Below are 15,567 nucleotides of genomic sequence, written 5' to 3' on the forward strand. Positions count from 1 at the left end.
CCAATGATTTTTCTATGATTTTACTGCAGTGAAAATGTGGGTGATTCGTGCCAGATACTATTCAGGGAGTCAGAGAATGTCCTTCATTTTTATTACAAACATGTTGTAATCAAGATGGTGTGTCAATTGTTTTACATTCTCAATGTGAATGTGTAAATAATGTATGTAAATATGTTTATTATGCCATATTTTGCTTTTGTATTTTTTAAGTATGCAGTATTGTATATAAAGACATGTTTATTTATTTTTTTGAATCTAAATCTTTGGTTGATAATTGGCTTCCTTTGCTGTGTACTATGTCAGCTGTTCATTTGTAAAGAATTTATAATATGTTTCTGTACATTCCGATTGATTAATTAATCTGGTAATGCATTTTCTGAAAAGCCAATCACAATTGTTCTTGACCTGTGTGTAACCCCAACTTGAAATAAACAATGTGAAGATTTCACTTGACTGTAGTTGTGTCTGTCATGAAACAAACATCATTAGCTTTTCCAGGGTTATTCTTAAATATTAATCCAAATAAAATCCAATATTCCAGTATAGTTTAGAGCTGCAAAGGATGAAACTGTTCATAGCTTCAGTAAAATGAAGTTAGAATAAAAAAATACCAGCCCTATGAGGATCAGTTTCAGCAGATGAGAAGATCAATGGTCAATTTCTTTTCCCAGAGATCTGCTGAATGTATCCCTTCATATGGAGCACATGAGGCCCAGGCTGAAAATGACTAATGCAAAATACCAACATCACAAAGGCAGCTGTAAATGCGAACCTTAAGGCCTTATATTACACGTGACTGTGCTTATAAATAAGACCACTTTCCTACTGGATGCACATTATTCAGGTAGGTGTAGAGTGGCCCATAAAACCACAAAGGAATGACAGTAAAGCCATGACTTCTGGAATTCTAGGAAAAGAGGTGATTTCCAGGAAAGTGAATTCTAGGAAAAGATCACATATCACTTTTCAAAACACACTTGCCCCGCAGGATGACGCCATGATATACCGCCATCCTGGGAGAAGTGGGCCATGGATTAGTTGGGGCCGGTGGATGGGTGGACCCCTATGACCTGTACATGTTTTTGACTAAGGTGACTGGGCAAACAGCTCTGCCTCCAACATGTTTTGTTATCACTCACGTTTCTGGCACTTCTTTGAGTGTTGTGTGGGGCGGCCAGAAAACCAGGCATGGAATGAGGTGGGTGGGATTTCATGTGGCAGCTTTATTTTACAGGCAAAGCTCAAAGTATGCATTGTTAGTGGTTAGATAAAAACACATTCCTTTGTGTTAATCTTTTTAATTTGGCCATCTAGTCTATCTACTGTACTTGCATCTAAAAATATATATATCACCAAGGCTGCATTTATTTGATCAAAAATACAGTAAAAACTGTAATATTGTGAAATATCACTACAATTTAAAACATCAGTTTTCTATTTGAATATATTTTCAAATATTTAAAAATTAGTCCTCAGTGTCACATGATCCTTCAGAAATCATTATAATATGCTAATTTGCTGCTCAAGAAGCATTTCAAAGTCAAAATCAATTGTGCTGCTTAATATTTTTGAGGAAACTGTGATTTTTTTTTCAGGATTCTTCATTAAATAGAAAGTAAAAAAAAAAACAGCATTTATTTGAAACTGAAATATTTTGCGATTATTATTATTTGATCTATTTAATGTGTCTTTGCTGAATACAAACAGTTATTTCTTAATGGCCCCAAAAACTTGAATGTATGTCCCAACAAAACTGTTATTTTGTGCTGCTTTTGCCCTTTAAAATGTATGGCCATTAAATTCAAGTGTTTTAGGATCTGTCTCTTATTGGTTTAATTATTGCTAAAAAAACAAAAAAAAAACAGTTGTACATCACAGTGCAGTGTATCCAGAAAGGCCTGTATTTGTTTTCTTTCTCATAATCTCCCAGAAATCCCATTTTCTGACATCACCAATGATTAGATGCCTGAACACTCTGTCACTGCACAATGTTTGTGTGGCGTGTTTGTTTTGTAACTTTGCTTTGCCAAGAAAAAAAAAATCCTCATATGGAATATTTCTTGATATCGTCTATATTCTATATAATGATTAAATGTAAATGTAAATATATTCTTAACTGGGTAATTCCTTTTAAATGTTTCCGTCAAAGTCAAGATTTTTGCAAACAGTTCACTGAGTGAACAACATTTTGTTTGTTAAGTGTGCAGCATATTCAGTGGACTAGTGATGACTGGCCGTTCACCGACCAGCCTTTGTTGGATTTGGTGATAAAATACACTCAGCTTTCTATCATCATTCTATCATTTACACAACTGGTCATTGAGTGTAGGGGACAAGGAAATAAAATTATATATATATATGCGAAAAAGTTATGCTACTCTTTATTTACATTACACTGCTTTATTCTGTATTCTACTTCTATGTTTACTTTTTTTTTTCTTAGCCATAACTACAAGTTAAAGAAAGGAAGTCAGAGCCTAATCAACAATGAACTGTGACATAGAACATCAAAGCAGTGAATAATAAGCAAAAACTGAACTCTGAACTTCTACTTATGTTTTCTTATGTACCTTGGCCTATACGTAGAAAACAGAATTGTTTTCCTTTCTCTGTAATCGCAGTTAGTGCAACACTGAGTCAGATACAGGGGCCGGAGCAGGGGCCGCAGAGATGATATGACAGATATTTGTGTATTATTATTAATAATATTATTTGTATAGGAAAAACATTAACATTAGGATTAACATTAATTCTCATTATTCATATTTAATTATAAATTAATATTATTATATTGTTTTACACAATTATTTGAATTATTTCAATATAATTATTATTATTATTATTCATTTTTAATTTTCATGATATTCTGCCCTCTAGAGGTCTGACTGAACGATGACCCCGATTTTCCACGACGAAGTCACGTGGACGAAGAAAGACGCACGTTTTTATCCAAAAATCTAAAATAAACCGTCTAAATCTGAGACAAATTGACTGTTTTAATTTCTACACAGAAAAAAAATGTTAGTTGAAAAAGAATCCACGATAGGAGGAGCCATTTGAACCGCGAACTCTACTACGTACGAGGGTCATAGGTCACGTGCCCATGCCGTGCAGCAAAGCAACATGTCCAACGTGAGAGTTTGAATTATTGAGATATTAATCTGATTGCAAATCACAAGGTACTGTATCGTTGTAAACGATCATGTCGGACCTCAAGATTAATTCGAAGTTCGCAGAAAAATATGAGAAATATCGTCAGAAAGAAGAACTACAGAGACGTAAGTTATTCCACTTACACTAGAAACACAAGCACGGGCTGTTTACTACACACTTAAATATGAATAATCTGCATTTTAATAAGCCAATATGTATATTTTATGTGATGAATATGTTAAATTATCCCTATATCGATTTTAAACATCAAACGTGCTATGATTTCTTTTTGTTTATGTGTTGTCGAGAGGTTTAACTTACTAATATTAAGTAATGTTGCAAATATTCATAAAGATAAGCTAATTAGACCTTCTTTTTTTTTACTTTACAATTTCAAAAATTCACCATGGTAACCATAATTACGGTAAAATTGCCATATTTACTAACAGTAAAGCTGGGTTAATTTCCTAATATCCACAAATGTTAATAAACTAATAAGCTTGTTTTATATATCTGTCTATTTATATATTTTTATTTTACAGTAACAAATAACAATACTTTCACTGACAGCGTTTTTTGAGGCACGAGACAAAACATGTCCCACAAATTTGACATTCTGCTAGATATCTCTATTTGTGTTATGCAGGCAATCATGCATTTCATTTTTGAATGAACTGTGCTGTTAAATTTGTCAAATGAATGCTAAATCAACGTGTTTATGGCAAATGTTCCAGTGAAGGATCGCTACGGAGACCAAGATCAGGAGAATTCATCAGACTCCTCCGACTCTGACTCTGATGAGAGTGAAGTGGTACAATATTCTCTCACTTTTTTGTTTGAAAACCTTTTGCCAACTTTACACCCAGATTTCCATGTTTAATACTCTGATAAATGAATTTTATAGGAGCTGGACCCAAAGCTGGACAGGGATTTTTACAGAACGCTGTCACTGCTGAAGAAGAAAGATCCAAAGATCTATCAGAAAGATGCCAAATTCTACACAGAAGACAGTATGAATGATAGCTTCTTTATATGATTTCTACTCCAATTAAAGACATATATTACGAGACTGTACTGCTTTCATACTCTGTGAATTGTCTTAATAAACAGCATCTGGATCAGGCAGCGACGATCAACCATCCACTTCAAAAAAGTCAGAGAAGCCCATGTTCCTGAAGGACTATGAGAGGAAAGTCGTCCTGGAGAGAGGAGGGTAGGAAATCATCTGTTTATAAATGATAAAAGCTGTGGCTGCAATGATCCTCTTTCTATTTCTTTCAGTAGTTGTTTTCAAGCTGAAATAGTGGAAGCATATTAATGAAAATGAATTATTTATTTATTACATATTATATATTTAGATTACTGATATTGCCTCTAATGTGATCAGATTGTTTGTGTAATATAATTAAATGTAATCCATTTTAGAAAATATGATGATGATGAGGACGACAGTGCTGATGAAGAAGTCTCCAGAAAGATGCAGGAGGTAATTACACTTAAGATGTTTAATTTTTCACCATGGACTGAAAATTGACCTTGTTTACTTTTTATCACGTTCTTAAACTTACTGTGTACAATTCATGTATGCACATTATTCCTAATAAAAAAATACCTTAATATTCTTTTATTAAATACAAATATACAAATTATAGTTTTTGAATAGATTTTAAGAATTAATGCAATTTTTGTCAGTGCATTGTCCAGCATGTTTTAATATTAAAGGGGTCCTATTATGCTTTTTCAACTTTAGTTAGTCTGTAATGTTGCTGTTTGAGCATAAAAAAGATCTGCAAAGTTACAAAGTTCAAAGTCCACTTCAAAAGGAGATATTTTATTTAACAGAAATCACTTTTCAAAAACTACAACGAACGACTTGTTTGGACTACAACGCATATTTTCCGGGATTTGTGATATCACAAATATTGACGAATGAGACGAGACCTGGTTGAGCTGCACTAGAGAAGGCAACGAGTGTTATCACTATGTCTGAGACACGCTAGCTTTCCCAAGGCAGACGACCATAGAGTGGTTACATCCGGGTTTAAATCGTGCTCAAATTGATTTGATTTTGACGCAATATTTACACTGAAGCTCGCAGGCGACTATGGTAAGGGGCATGATATTTCTCGACCAATCACAGCACACACTGGCCCAGCTAACCAATCACAACACACGTAAAAGAGCATAATAGGACCCCTTTAAATAGTTCAAAATTATTTTTGTAATAAGTTTTTGTAGTTGTTGTTGAATATTCTGTTTTATATTGAAATGTTACATTGCAGAAGTAAAATGGGTTGTGAATGCAGTTTCATGTTTACTTTAAAGTTTGTAGTTTTGGATGTCAAAAGGTCTGTGAAGAAGCGTTTTTAGGATCTTGACATTTTAGGAATGACTGAGAAAAACCATTCAAACGGAAATGGACTTGGTTTTTTATTTAAGATGTTTCTCCACTCATCAAAGTGGCTTCTTCAGTATCTGAAACGGCTTCACAACTAACATATAACTAGATAATATGTTTGGGTTTGTATTACAGAGAGCTGCTTCTCCCACCTATATCCAGGAACAGAAGGAACTACAGGAAAGGTAAGAGTTTTAACACTAGACTGGAGGTTGTGTTTGCACCATTATCCATTCGGCTCAGGTTACTTAACGTATACCATAACTATACAATAACTTAGCTGTCTATGTAAGATTTATCTATGTTGATTTTAAAGGGATAGTTCAGTCAAAATGAAAATTCTGTCATCTACTCTCCATCATGTTGTTCCAAATATGTATGACTTCTTACCTGTATGGAAACAGAGGAAAGAAAGACATATGGATTGAAACTTCATGAGAGTGAGTAAATAATGACAGTTGTTTCATTATGGATGAACTGTTTGGATAGCATTACAATGTTTCACTTGAGTCTATATTTTAATTGGACAGTTTTCGAAAGTTTGTGCGAGACAGTGATGATGGGGACAGTGATGGTGACGGACAGCTGCTGACACGGAGAACCAAAACACAAGAGGAGAAGGTGCTGAGATTGATATTCTCTTCTTTAAAGGGGTCATATGATGCGATTTCAAGTTTTCCTTTCCCCTTTAAAAATGCCGTTAAAGAAGGATAATGGCTAACCAGGTAGATTCGATCATAAACCCTTTGTGCTTGCCTTTTCCTGCTTTCTGAAGGACAAAGAGGAAGCCGACTATGTGGAATGGCTGAAGGGTCAGGCGGAGCTGGAGGGGGAGGAGGAAGTTAAGGACATGGTCAGTGTTTTGCTTTGGTTTTAAGATATTTTATGATGAAGCAATGCATAACTAAAGGCCTTACTCACTCTTGCTCTTTTCTGATGCAGAAATACCTGCGCGACTACTGGAACAACCCTGAGCTGGATGAGAAAGAGTCTTTCCTGCGAGATTACATGCTCAAAAAGGGCTACCTGGAGGAGGATGAAGAAGATAGGTGGGTTTTGTCTGTAGTATTACAGAATTGAGTCAGTAAGAGATGAACGTGCATGAATAAAAAGCCTTTTAAATGTGAGCTCTCTATTATGGAAGTCCTAAGAGGCCATGGATTATTAATATTTTTCTTGTTTTCTTGTGATCTCGACATAACGAAAGTTTTATTTTTTTTTTTACAATGATTGATTTGTTTGATCTTTTGTTGCTATAGTAACAAACGCAACGACTCGCATCTGATCGACAGATAAAACATGCGCTCTTATACTGTATGTTGTGGATATTTCAGCAAATTTTGCTTCGCTTAGTAATAATGTCTACAATACATAAATAAAGGCTAATCAATCAAAAGTTTCTATTTTTCAGAGATGGTACGCTAAACATTTTGTTTGTGTAATTAACATGTTTATATGGTCAAAGCAACACCGCAAACACTTCAGAAGGATGCAGAGACCTATTCTAAAAATCTTTTAGAGCTGCTTGGATTCAACTCACTTTATTTTCCTTTTATTTGAAATCAAATTATATAGAATGTCATTTTTAGTAGTCATGTAGGATATACTGTGACTGATATTATGTGCGTTACTTACAATTTTGGGATGCTGTTTGAAAAGTGTGTGTGTGTGTGTGTGTGTGTTTTCCACAAAGAAATGTAGAAAATACAAAAGATTACAACACTGTAAAACATCAATGAATTAAATGAGCCTATACATTTTACAAATAAATCACATTTCTTATCAATATACATTTAATGATTAACAATAAAGATTAAAAATAAGGAAAATGCACATTACAAATACATTGTTGATAAACACAACATCCCCACTTATTAACTAACAATCATGTACTTCAAAAATGCACAAATAAAGATATAGGTGCAAACAGAATACAGTGACGTCAACCTTGGTTTTAATAAGCAGTTAGTTTATGACACGGAATGCGGTGGTGAAACAAGCAAGAACTTAACGATACACAATAATCATATTGATTCAAGCATTTAACATTTATGAATGAATTAAATGTCAGTAATGTACAATACTGCACAAATTATAGCAATCACGAAGAAGGTCCTTATTCTGTCCCAAAGGCGTACAGTAAAGTGGATATACAGTATACAACATCTAATCCGTTATATTCAGTTCTGTACTGCCACCTGTTGGCACAGTTGTGTAACTTAGAGAACAATTTTTGTTATGTCGAGATCACCAGAAAATATTAAAGGGGTCATATGATGCGATTTAAATTTTTCCTTTCTCTTTGGAGTGTTACAAACTCTTGGTGCATAAAGAAGATCTGTAAAGTTGCAGACTAAAGTCTCAAATCCAAAGAGATATTCTTCATAAAAGTTCAGAGTCGGCCACACCTACCTAAAACGGCTCTTTTTAGCAGCAGCATATGACCCCTTTAAGTCGTGATCACGTGAAAACAACTTTGGTTATGTCAACTGGAGATCACGAGATAATAAGTCATGATCACAAGAAAACAAGGAAGAAAAAATATTAATAATCCATGGCCTTTTAGGATTTACGTACTCTATACGTTTCTTACAGGATTATTTGATGCATAGAAAGTTCAAAAGAGTGGTATTTATCTTTTGTAACATCAGTTTAATGCATTCTTGCTGAATAAAAGTATTATTTCTTTTTTTTTTTATCTTACTGTCCCCAAACTTTTGTATCTCTGTATGTGTGAATGGTTTTAGGATCCCCACCTATAATGAGATGATGCAGGATGATGTGGATGACTCGGAGGAAGAAGGAGAATCATTCCTGCATAAACAGGAAGACTTTGAGAGGCATTACAACTTCCGCTTTGAGGAGCCTGATGCTGGAAAGGTAAAAGGATGTCAACATCAGCCTGATTTGTCATTAACAACTTTGTTATATGGCCACACGAGTGTCTCTGTGAAGAGCAAAGCTCTTTTTTTTATAACATTACCCATCAAACCACTGTTCCTCCACAGATCAAAACATATCCTCGCAACATCGCCACATCTGTCCGAAGCAAAGATGACAGAAGAAAGATGAAGAGGGAGGAGGTGAAAGAGAGGAAGAAAAAGGTAAACTAATCATACTACCTTTTTCAGGATTCTTTGATTAATATAAATTTGAAAAGAACAGCATTTGAAATAGAAATCGTTTGTATCAATTTAAAAGTCTTTACTGTCACTTTTGATCAATTTAATCTCCTTGCTGAATAAAGATGTACATTTCTTTAAAAAAAAACATGAACTTTTAACAACAAATTATTCAATAATTATTCAACAACTACTGTACATCAAACCTCATTTGTTTTCACACTTAATGTGACCAAACAGCATCAAAGAACTAAGGAACCGTCAAGAGGATTGAGAACCAGAACTGTTTAATTCCTTACAATTCCTATCTCTAACGTCCTGTAGGAGAAGGAACAGAAGCAGCAGCAGCTGAAGGAACTGAAGAACCTGAAGCGAGCAGAGATCATGGACAAACTGAAGAAACTGCAGGAGCTGACAGGAAATGAGAAGCTGGCCTTCAATGATGTCGACCTGGAGGGAGACTTTGACCCTCAGCAACATGACCAACTCATGCAGGTGAGTCTGGAATGACAAATATCCCATAAGTGACTGTAAGTCTGGAACAAAACCTCATGGCAGGAGCTGTCAATGATGAGCTTATGATGAAATAATTGCTATATATCTGTTGGATATTTACATTGAGCTGCACATGCTTTCTTGTATTTGAATATGTACCTTTCTTCATTCTCATGTGCAGAAGTTCTTTGGGGATGAATACTATGGGGAGAACGAGGAAGAGAAACCACAGTTTGATGATGACGATGATTTAGCAGGTAACATTGTGTCTCTTGGGTGGATGTTCATGCACACTACCTTTTATTCAGCTGGATAAATTCAGCTTTGCCATCACGGAAATACATTACATTTTAAAATATGTAAAAGGGGTCATAGGATGCTACATGCACTTTTACAAGTTGTTTGAACTGAAATGTGTGTTGGCAGTGTGTGTACACAAGCACCCTATTATGATAAAAATCCACCCAGTGTTTTTTTTAAATCTGGTTAAATGTTTTCCCCTTTCTCAAATCGAGCCGATCTCAGATGCCTGTCTGTGTGACGTCACACAGACAGGCCCCTCCCATGATAGTTTGATTGACAGTAGCGTTTCAGTACAGACTGGACTGGCGTCTTACCTCAGACCCGTCCTGAGTGAGCTGTCATCAGTCCGCCATTGTTTCACCGCTGGAGATGTAAGAATGTCTCCTCAGCGATTGAGGTGTTCTGTTGTTGGATGTAATAATGAACAGCAGTCGTCATTTACTCCCGACATCTGAGCCGCTGAACTCGCAGTGGATTACATTGTTTCTGAAGGGAATGCGCTCCCGATCTTCATAAATGCGTTTATGTTCGCGCGAATCATTGATGATCCAGCCTCATCTACAGAAGAAGTGAGTATAATGCTTTGTAATGAATCTTTGCAAATCGCCTTTCCTAATAATGTGCTAATTAGCAAGTTTCACGATGAATGCGGCTAAAGTAAACAGTCTCTCTGAGAGCAGCTCTGAAGAGAGGGGCGGGGTCAGCAGAGCTCATTAACATTTAAAGGAAAATGCTACAAAAATGGCTTGATCTGAAAAGAGCTGTTTTTGACAGGGTAAAAAAAGGTGTTTTTTACACTACCATTGAGAAATTTTAACCAAACTATGTTACAGACTTTTCATTAAGACCCTAAAGAATCATATCAACTTGTGGAAAATGGGCATCCTATGACCCCTTTAAAAAACAGTTATTTTTAACTGTTTTTACTATATTTTTGATCAAGTAAATGCAGCCTTGGTCAGCATAAGAGACTTCTTTCAAAAACATCCTACTGATCCCAAAGTTTTGTAAGCTTTTTTGTGATTTGAATATGGAATGTTTTGTAGAAAACTGGAACTGGGACACATGGGTCGGAAAGGAGGAAAATGAGGACGAGTATGGAGATGAGGAAGATTATGCTGCAGAGGAAGACTATGAGCCCAATTTTGGAGATCCTGACTTTATAGTAAGACCGTTTCTCATACTTAATGCACAAAACAAATGCAGCACTGAACTACTGTGTTCCCTGTATATGGTGTCTGCTCTTAATCTCACCTGAAATCTCTTGGGTAGATGGATGCTGACTATGACCCAAGTCAACAGCCCGTTTCTAAAAAGAAGAGAAAGAAAGAGAGAGAGCAGAGGAAAAAGAAGACCAAAGAGGATGCCCCTCTAATGGGAAAGAAGAGGAAGAAGTCCCACTTTGCAGAGATCATCACCAAAAACAAGCCAGTTTTTGATCCAAGTGAGTGTTAGGTGTATTTTTAGACAGGACACTGCCATTGTCTGTCATTGGTCAGACAAAATGAAAATTTAAACTTCTGTATTCATGTATAATCAATGGTTTATACATTGATTACCAATCATGTTTCCAGAGGAGAAAACCTTTGAGCAGTATTTGGACGAGTACTATAAACTGGATTATGAGGACATCATTGATGACTTGCCATGCAGATTTCGCTATAGAGAAGTTGTACAGAATGACTTCGGTCTGACCGCTGATGAGGTGAGGAGCTACGAGCAGCAGTAACGTGTCTGGATGATGATTAACTCTGAGTTCTGTGCTGATGAGTGATTGTGTCTGACCTGGTATTGCTGTTCCTCCGGGAATAACTCTGACCAGGGTCTGAGGACAGAAATCTTCTCTCTGAGCAGATCTGCACTGAATGTCTCGCATTTAGATCATAGAGGATTTGAGAGCTGTGTTTAGTATGTTTGAGCTTCATGTCTACTCTGGCATTTTAAGTAAATCTTTCAGTGGTCAAGCTGGAGGTTTATGCCAAGTATATAAGGACCATATCTGCTAATATTTTATTTTTGTAATGCATATCAGTCAGTTGATGTTGCCAAAACCTACTTACTTTTATTATTAGTATTAATTTAGTAAGAATTACTGTGTTGCATTATTATTTTATATATATTTATAAACTACCATTTAAAAGTTTGGGGTCAATAAGATTTTTTTTTAATTATTATTCAGCAAGGATGCATTAAATTGATCGAAAGTGACAGTCAAGACATTTATAATGTTACAAAAGATTTACATTTCAAATAAATGCTGTTCTTTTGAACTTTCTATTCAACAAAGAATTCTGGAAAAAAAATTATTAGTTTTCACAGAAATATTAAGCAGCGCAACTGTTTTCAACATTGATAATCAAAAATGTCTCTTGAGCAGCACATCAGCATAGAATGATTTCTGAAGGATCATGTGACTTTGAAGACGAGTAATAATGCTGAAAATTCAGCTTTAACATAACGGGAATAAATGATATTGCAAAATATATTAACCTTTCTTTTAAATTGTAAGAATATTTCACAATATTACAGTTTTTAATGTATATTTGATCAAATAAGTCCTTAGTGAGCATAAGAGACTTCTTTCAAAAAAAAAAACATACTGACCCCAAACGTAGTAGTATGAAAATAATTATTAGTTGTATTATTAGCCACACTTTGTGCGTCCCTAGAATTTTGCATGATTTGATAAAAATAATCTATTATATATTCTTCTCCGATTTATTTATTAGTATCTTATTTAGAAAAAAAATACTTTCTGAAATCATCTAGCTAATATTTCCTTGTTATTCTCAACTGAACCTCTTTAGATCCTGAAAGCAGATGAAAGTGAGTTGAACCGCTGGTGCTCACTGAGGAAGACCTGCATGTACAGGTACCACACAGTAGTTTTTGTGATTGATATGAGTTAGCCTGGAGCTATAGTGAAGTTTCAGAATATATAGTGATACCGTTTAATGATATTATCTGGGAAAATAACTTTAGCTAAATAAATACATTTTTTCACTGGCTTGGAATAGGTTTTTGATGAGTTTTGCTACATTTCTCCTTGTTTAGGTCAGAGAGGGAGGAGCTATGTGACGTGAAGAACTTCCAGATCAAAGCACGGAATAACAAGAAGAAACAGCAAGTGTTTGTGTCTTTGTATAATGAGTAAGTGTTCCTTTAAACACCATAATCATGACACACAAGCTCTTTAACATGAACCTCATACAAACGAAAACCGAGCTTGGCTTCTTTACACAGGGACGAAGGTCAGGAAGAGCTGATGGAGCCCAAGGGGAAGGTGGGTAAGAAGCGAAGGGATCGTCTAAAGAGGTCTGAGGTCAAGATGGAGAAGCAAGATCTGTCAGAAGATACATCTGAAAGCCCTGTAGTTGACGGCATAGACCAAACAGACGTCCAGGACCTCAAAGAAGTCGCTGTACAGGATGAAGGGGAGGATGATGAGGAGTTCCTGGTTCCTAAGAAAAAGAAGAAGCTGGAAGAGACTGCTGTAACCCCGAATGAGGAGGTGGCCAAGGAAAGGACTGAAAAACCTCAATGGCTTAAAAAGAAAATGAGGCACAGGGGCGGACGCCTACTTTCCAGGTCCATGACGGTGAAGATGGCTGGAAGAGAGTTCAGCCGACAGAGACTCCAAGCCTACGGGCTGAATCCAAAGAGACTCCACTTTAGAGAGCTGTACAGACAGAAGAGAAAAGAGCGGGAGAAAAAGGAAAAGCAGCAGAAAAAGAGCAAACCGTCATGCTGAAAGTAAACCATTTTGAGTTTGTGTTTGGCATATTGAATTTTATTGTATTTTTTTCACGAGGGACCAGAAACCATGAAATAATAAGCTTTCTCATTTTAATACCTTGCTTGAATCTTGAAAGTTTCTGGTTCATCGGTGTCACGAATGGATTTTATCTATGTTCCTAAAAAATTAAAAAGAATAGTTGTAGTAGAAATAAAGACACTTTTTTCACATGACTTTTCATATTGTGTGTTGAGCGCTCTGCTCTAGGAAATGGAAAACATTACATTATAGTTGTCAGAATTAGTTACTGGGTTTTGATGGAGTTACGCCAGATTCTCTTTTAAAATAGAACAAATCCAAAGATTTTATTACCTAAATTTTAAATTGCAGGCATATAATCACTACAACTTATGATTCATAGAGAAAACGTGTTCTTTTCAATACAATAAAGATATTTCCGATTAAGTGGCATTTAATCTTACATTTAATGTTCATGTATTACTTCTTAATTAAAGCTTTATAATTATTATTATTATTATTAAAGCCTTCTAGTGGCTTTGCTTGCATCGCTTTGGGCCTTTGCTTTGGTTTGGACTTTTGACAAGCGCGGTTTAGGTGTCTCAGATAGTTGCCTGACAGTAATTCTAGCGTCTATTTAAAATAACCTCGACTAGTTGTGAAGAGCACATTCTGGATTTTATATAATTTAATGTATTCAAACAATGATCACGATGGAGAGAAAACAAAAGCTTGAAGTACTGAAGCTGGTTTTTATTCAGGCGCGTTTCTGGAAAGCGCGCCAAGCAGCCGCCAGTTTGAAATCCGGATAAACAGCGCGTGGAGCGGGTGAGACTATTTGCTCTTAAATATATTACAATAAACCATTATATTGTATATTGTATTAATAAGTGTTATTTGGAAGAGTCCTAAAGCGCCACATTGACTAAATCCATAAATCATGTATTTGTGGATGCGTTATTGTGTGGTTGTGTTTAGGCAGTTTTTTTTTTTTTTTGAGATCATGTTGATGTTTACTAAACAACAGTCTCTAATTTTAATATTAGTTATACACCTTTCATACTATACTATATACTTTAACAGCTAATAGAGCTACTGATTCGCAGTTATTTTTGTTTCAAAAGAGGTTTTGTTGAATGTGTCCTAATAAAGCGTCATGAAGAATGTGTTGCAAACTTCAAACCAACCATTTGCATTGTTTGCCATGTATGCAGGTATATTATAGCTGTAGATGAATGAGACATTTAATGAAAAATATAAATATTTCTGGGGGGGAAAAAGCATTGCTGAAAATACAAATTTGTAATTTGGTGCCAGTGAAAATGTTGGCAAGAACTCTTATTGTTGGTTAAAAATAAATCTTGTCGAGCACTGAATAATATCTAACATATAATACAGCAAAACTGTTAAATAAAAAGTAGCCTTCATATTTCTGGTTTGACTTCCAGTTAAAATGCATTGATTATAACTCACTACATAAATATCCTTTTTTTTCAGTAATATTTATATTTCTTTAAAGTATTTCACCACTGCTTTAGCTTGTTTACTAATCTTTTTTCTTTTTTTTCTGTGAAACTTGTTAACTATGACATATTGCTTGCGTTGTTCCTCATTTGTAAGTCGCTTTTGGTGAAAGTATCTGCTAAATGAAAAAATGTTCTGTCGTGGCATACAGCTTCACCTCAGTATGTGCTGCATTTTTCTGCAGAAGCATTATTAATGCAGACATGGCACAGAACGATGCGATGCATGATGATGACCTTGCGAAATCAGGGGAAGCATTGATTGAGTTCGCCTTCATATTTCTGGTTTGACTTACAGTTAAAATGCATTGATTATAACTCACTACATATCCTTTTTTCAGTAATATTTATATTTCTTTAAAGTATTTCACCACTGCTTTAGCTTGTTTACTAATCTTTTTTCTTTTTTTACTGTGAAACTTGTTAACTATGACATATTGCTTGCGTTGTTCCTCATTTGTAAGTCGCTTTTGGTGAAAGTATCTGCTAAATGAAAAAATGTTCTGTCGTGGCATACAGCTTCACCTCAGTATGTGCTGCATTTTTCTGCAGAAGCATTATTAATGCAGACATGGCACAGAACGATGCGATGCATGATGATGACCTTGCGAAATCAGGGGAAGCATTGATTGAGTTCATCAAGAGCAGCAAGGCAGAGAGTGCTCTTCGAGGAGCGAGAGAGAACCTGCAGGAGTTCTTTGACCACCACATCAAGACCAAGAAGACCACAACCGAGCTCTTAAATGGTATTCCTTTACTACTAATGCTAACTTTTAGCTTACTAATTAATATTAACTTACAAAATACAATGATAAAAAC

General features: G+C 35.4%; 2 protein-coding genes across 3 annotated transcripts in view; both read left to right on the forward strand.

Annotated features, from left to right (window-relative positions):
- The first annotated feature begins 3,070 nt into the window (after positions 1–3,070).
- LOC107703888 (protein KRI1 homolog) lies at positions 3,071–13,448 on the forward strand. 2 transcript variants are annotated; one of them, XM_016506690.1, is made up of 19 exons: positions 3,071–3,278; positions 3,888–3,964; positions 4,058–4,163; positions 4,264–4,366; positions 4,579–4,639; positions 5,687–5,736; positions 6,082–6,172; positions 6,327–6,404; positions 6,494–6,600; positions 8,299–8,431; positions 8,560–8,655; positions 8,998–9,168; positions 9,350–9,425; positions 10,515–10,636; positions 10,744–10,915; positions 11,046–11,176; positions 12,279–12,343; positions 12,526–12,621; positions 12,715–13,448. In XM_016506690.1, the coding sequence occupies exons 1-19, from the start codon at positions 3,203–3,205 to the stop codon at positions 13,220–13,222; spliced, it is 2,319 nt and encodes a 772-aa protein (XP_016362176.1). In that variant the 5' UTR covers positions 3,071–3,202; the 3' UTR covers positions 13,223–13,448. The 2 variants fall into 2 exon arrangements, with proteins under 2 accessions (XP_016362176.1, XP_016362177.1); XM_016506691.1 differs by having other exon boundaries at positions 10,518–10,636.
- A 1,854-nt stretch (positions 13,449–15,302) lies between these two features.
- spc24 (SPC24 component of NDC80 kinetochore complex) overlaps positions 15,303–15,567 on the forward strand; it is a 2,107-nt gene continuing 1,842 nt past the window's right edge. Inside the window, exon 1 of the mRNA XM_016506663.1 lies at positions 15,303–15,494. Within this exon, the coding sequence (XP_016362149.1) occupies positions 15,320–15,494 (175 nt within the window). The 5' untranslated portion in view covers positions 15,303–15,319. The remainder of the gene's footprint in view (positions 15,495–15,567) is intronic.

This window comes from Sinocyclocheilus anshuiensis, unplaced genomic scaffold (genome assembly GCF_001515605.1).
Source record: "Sinocyclocheilus anshuiensis isolate Anshui unplaced genomic scaffold, SAMN03320099.WGS_v1.1 scaffold1159, whole genome shotgun sequence".
NCBI lineage: Eukaryota > Metazoa > Chordata > Actinopteri > Cypriniformes > Cyprinidae > Sinocyclocheilus > Sinocyclocheilus anshuiensis.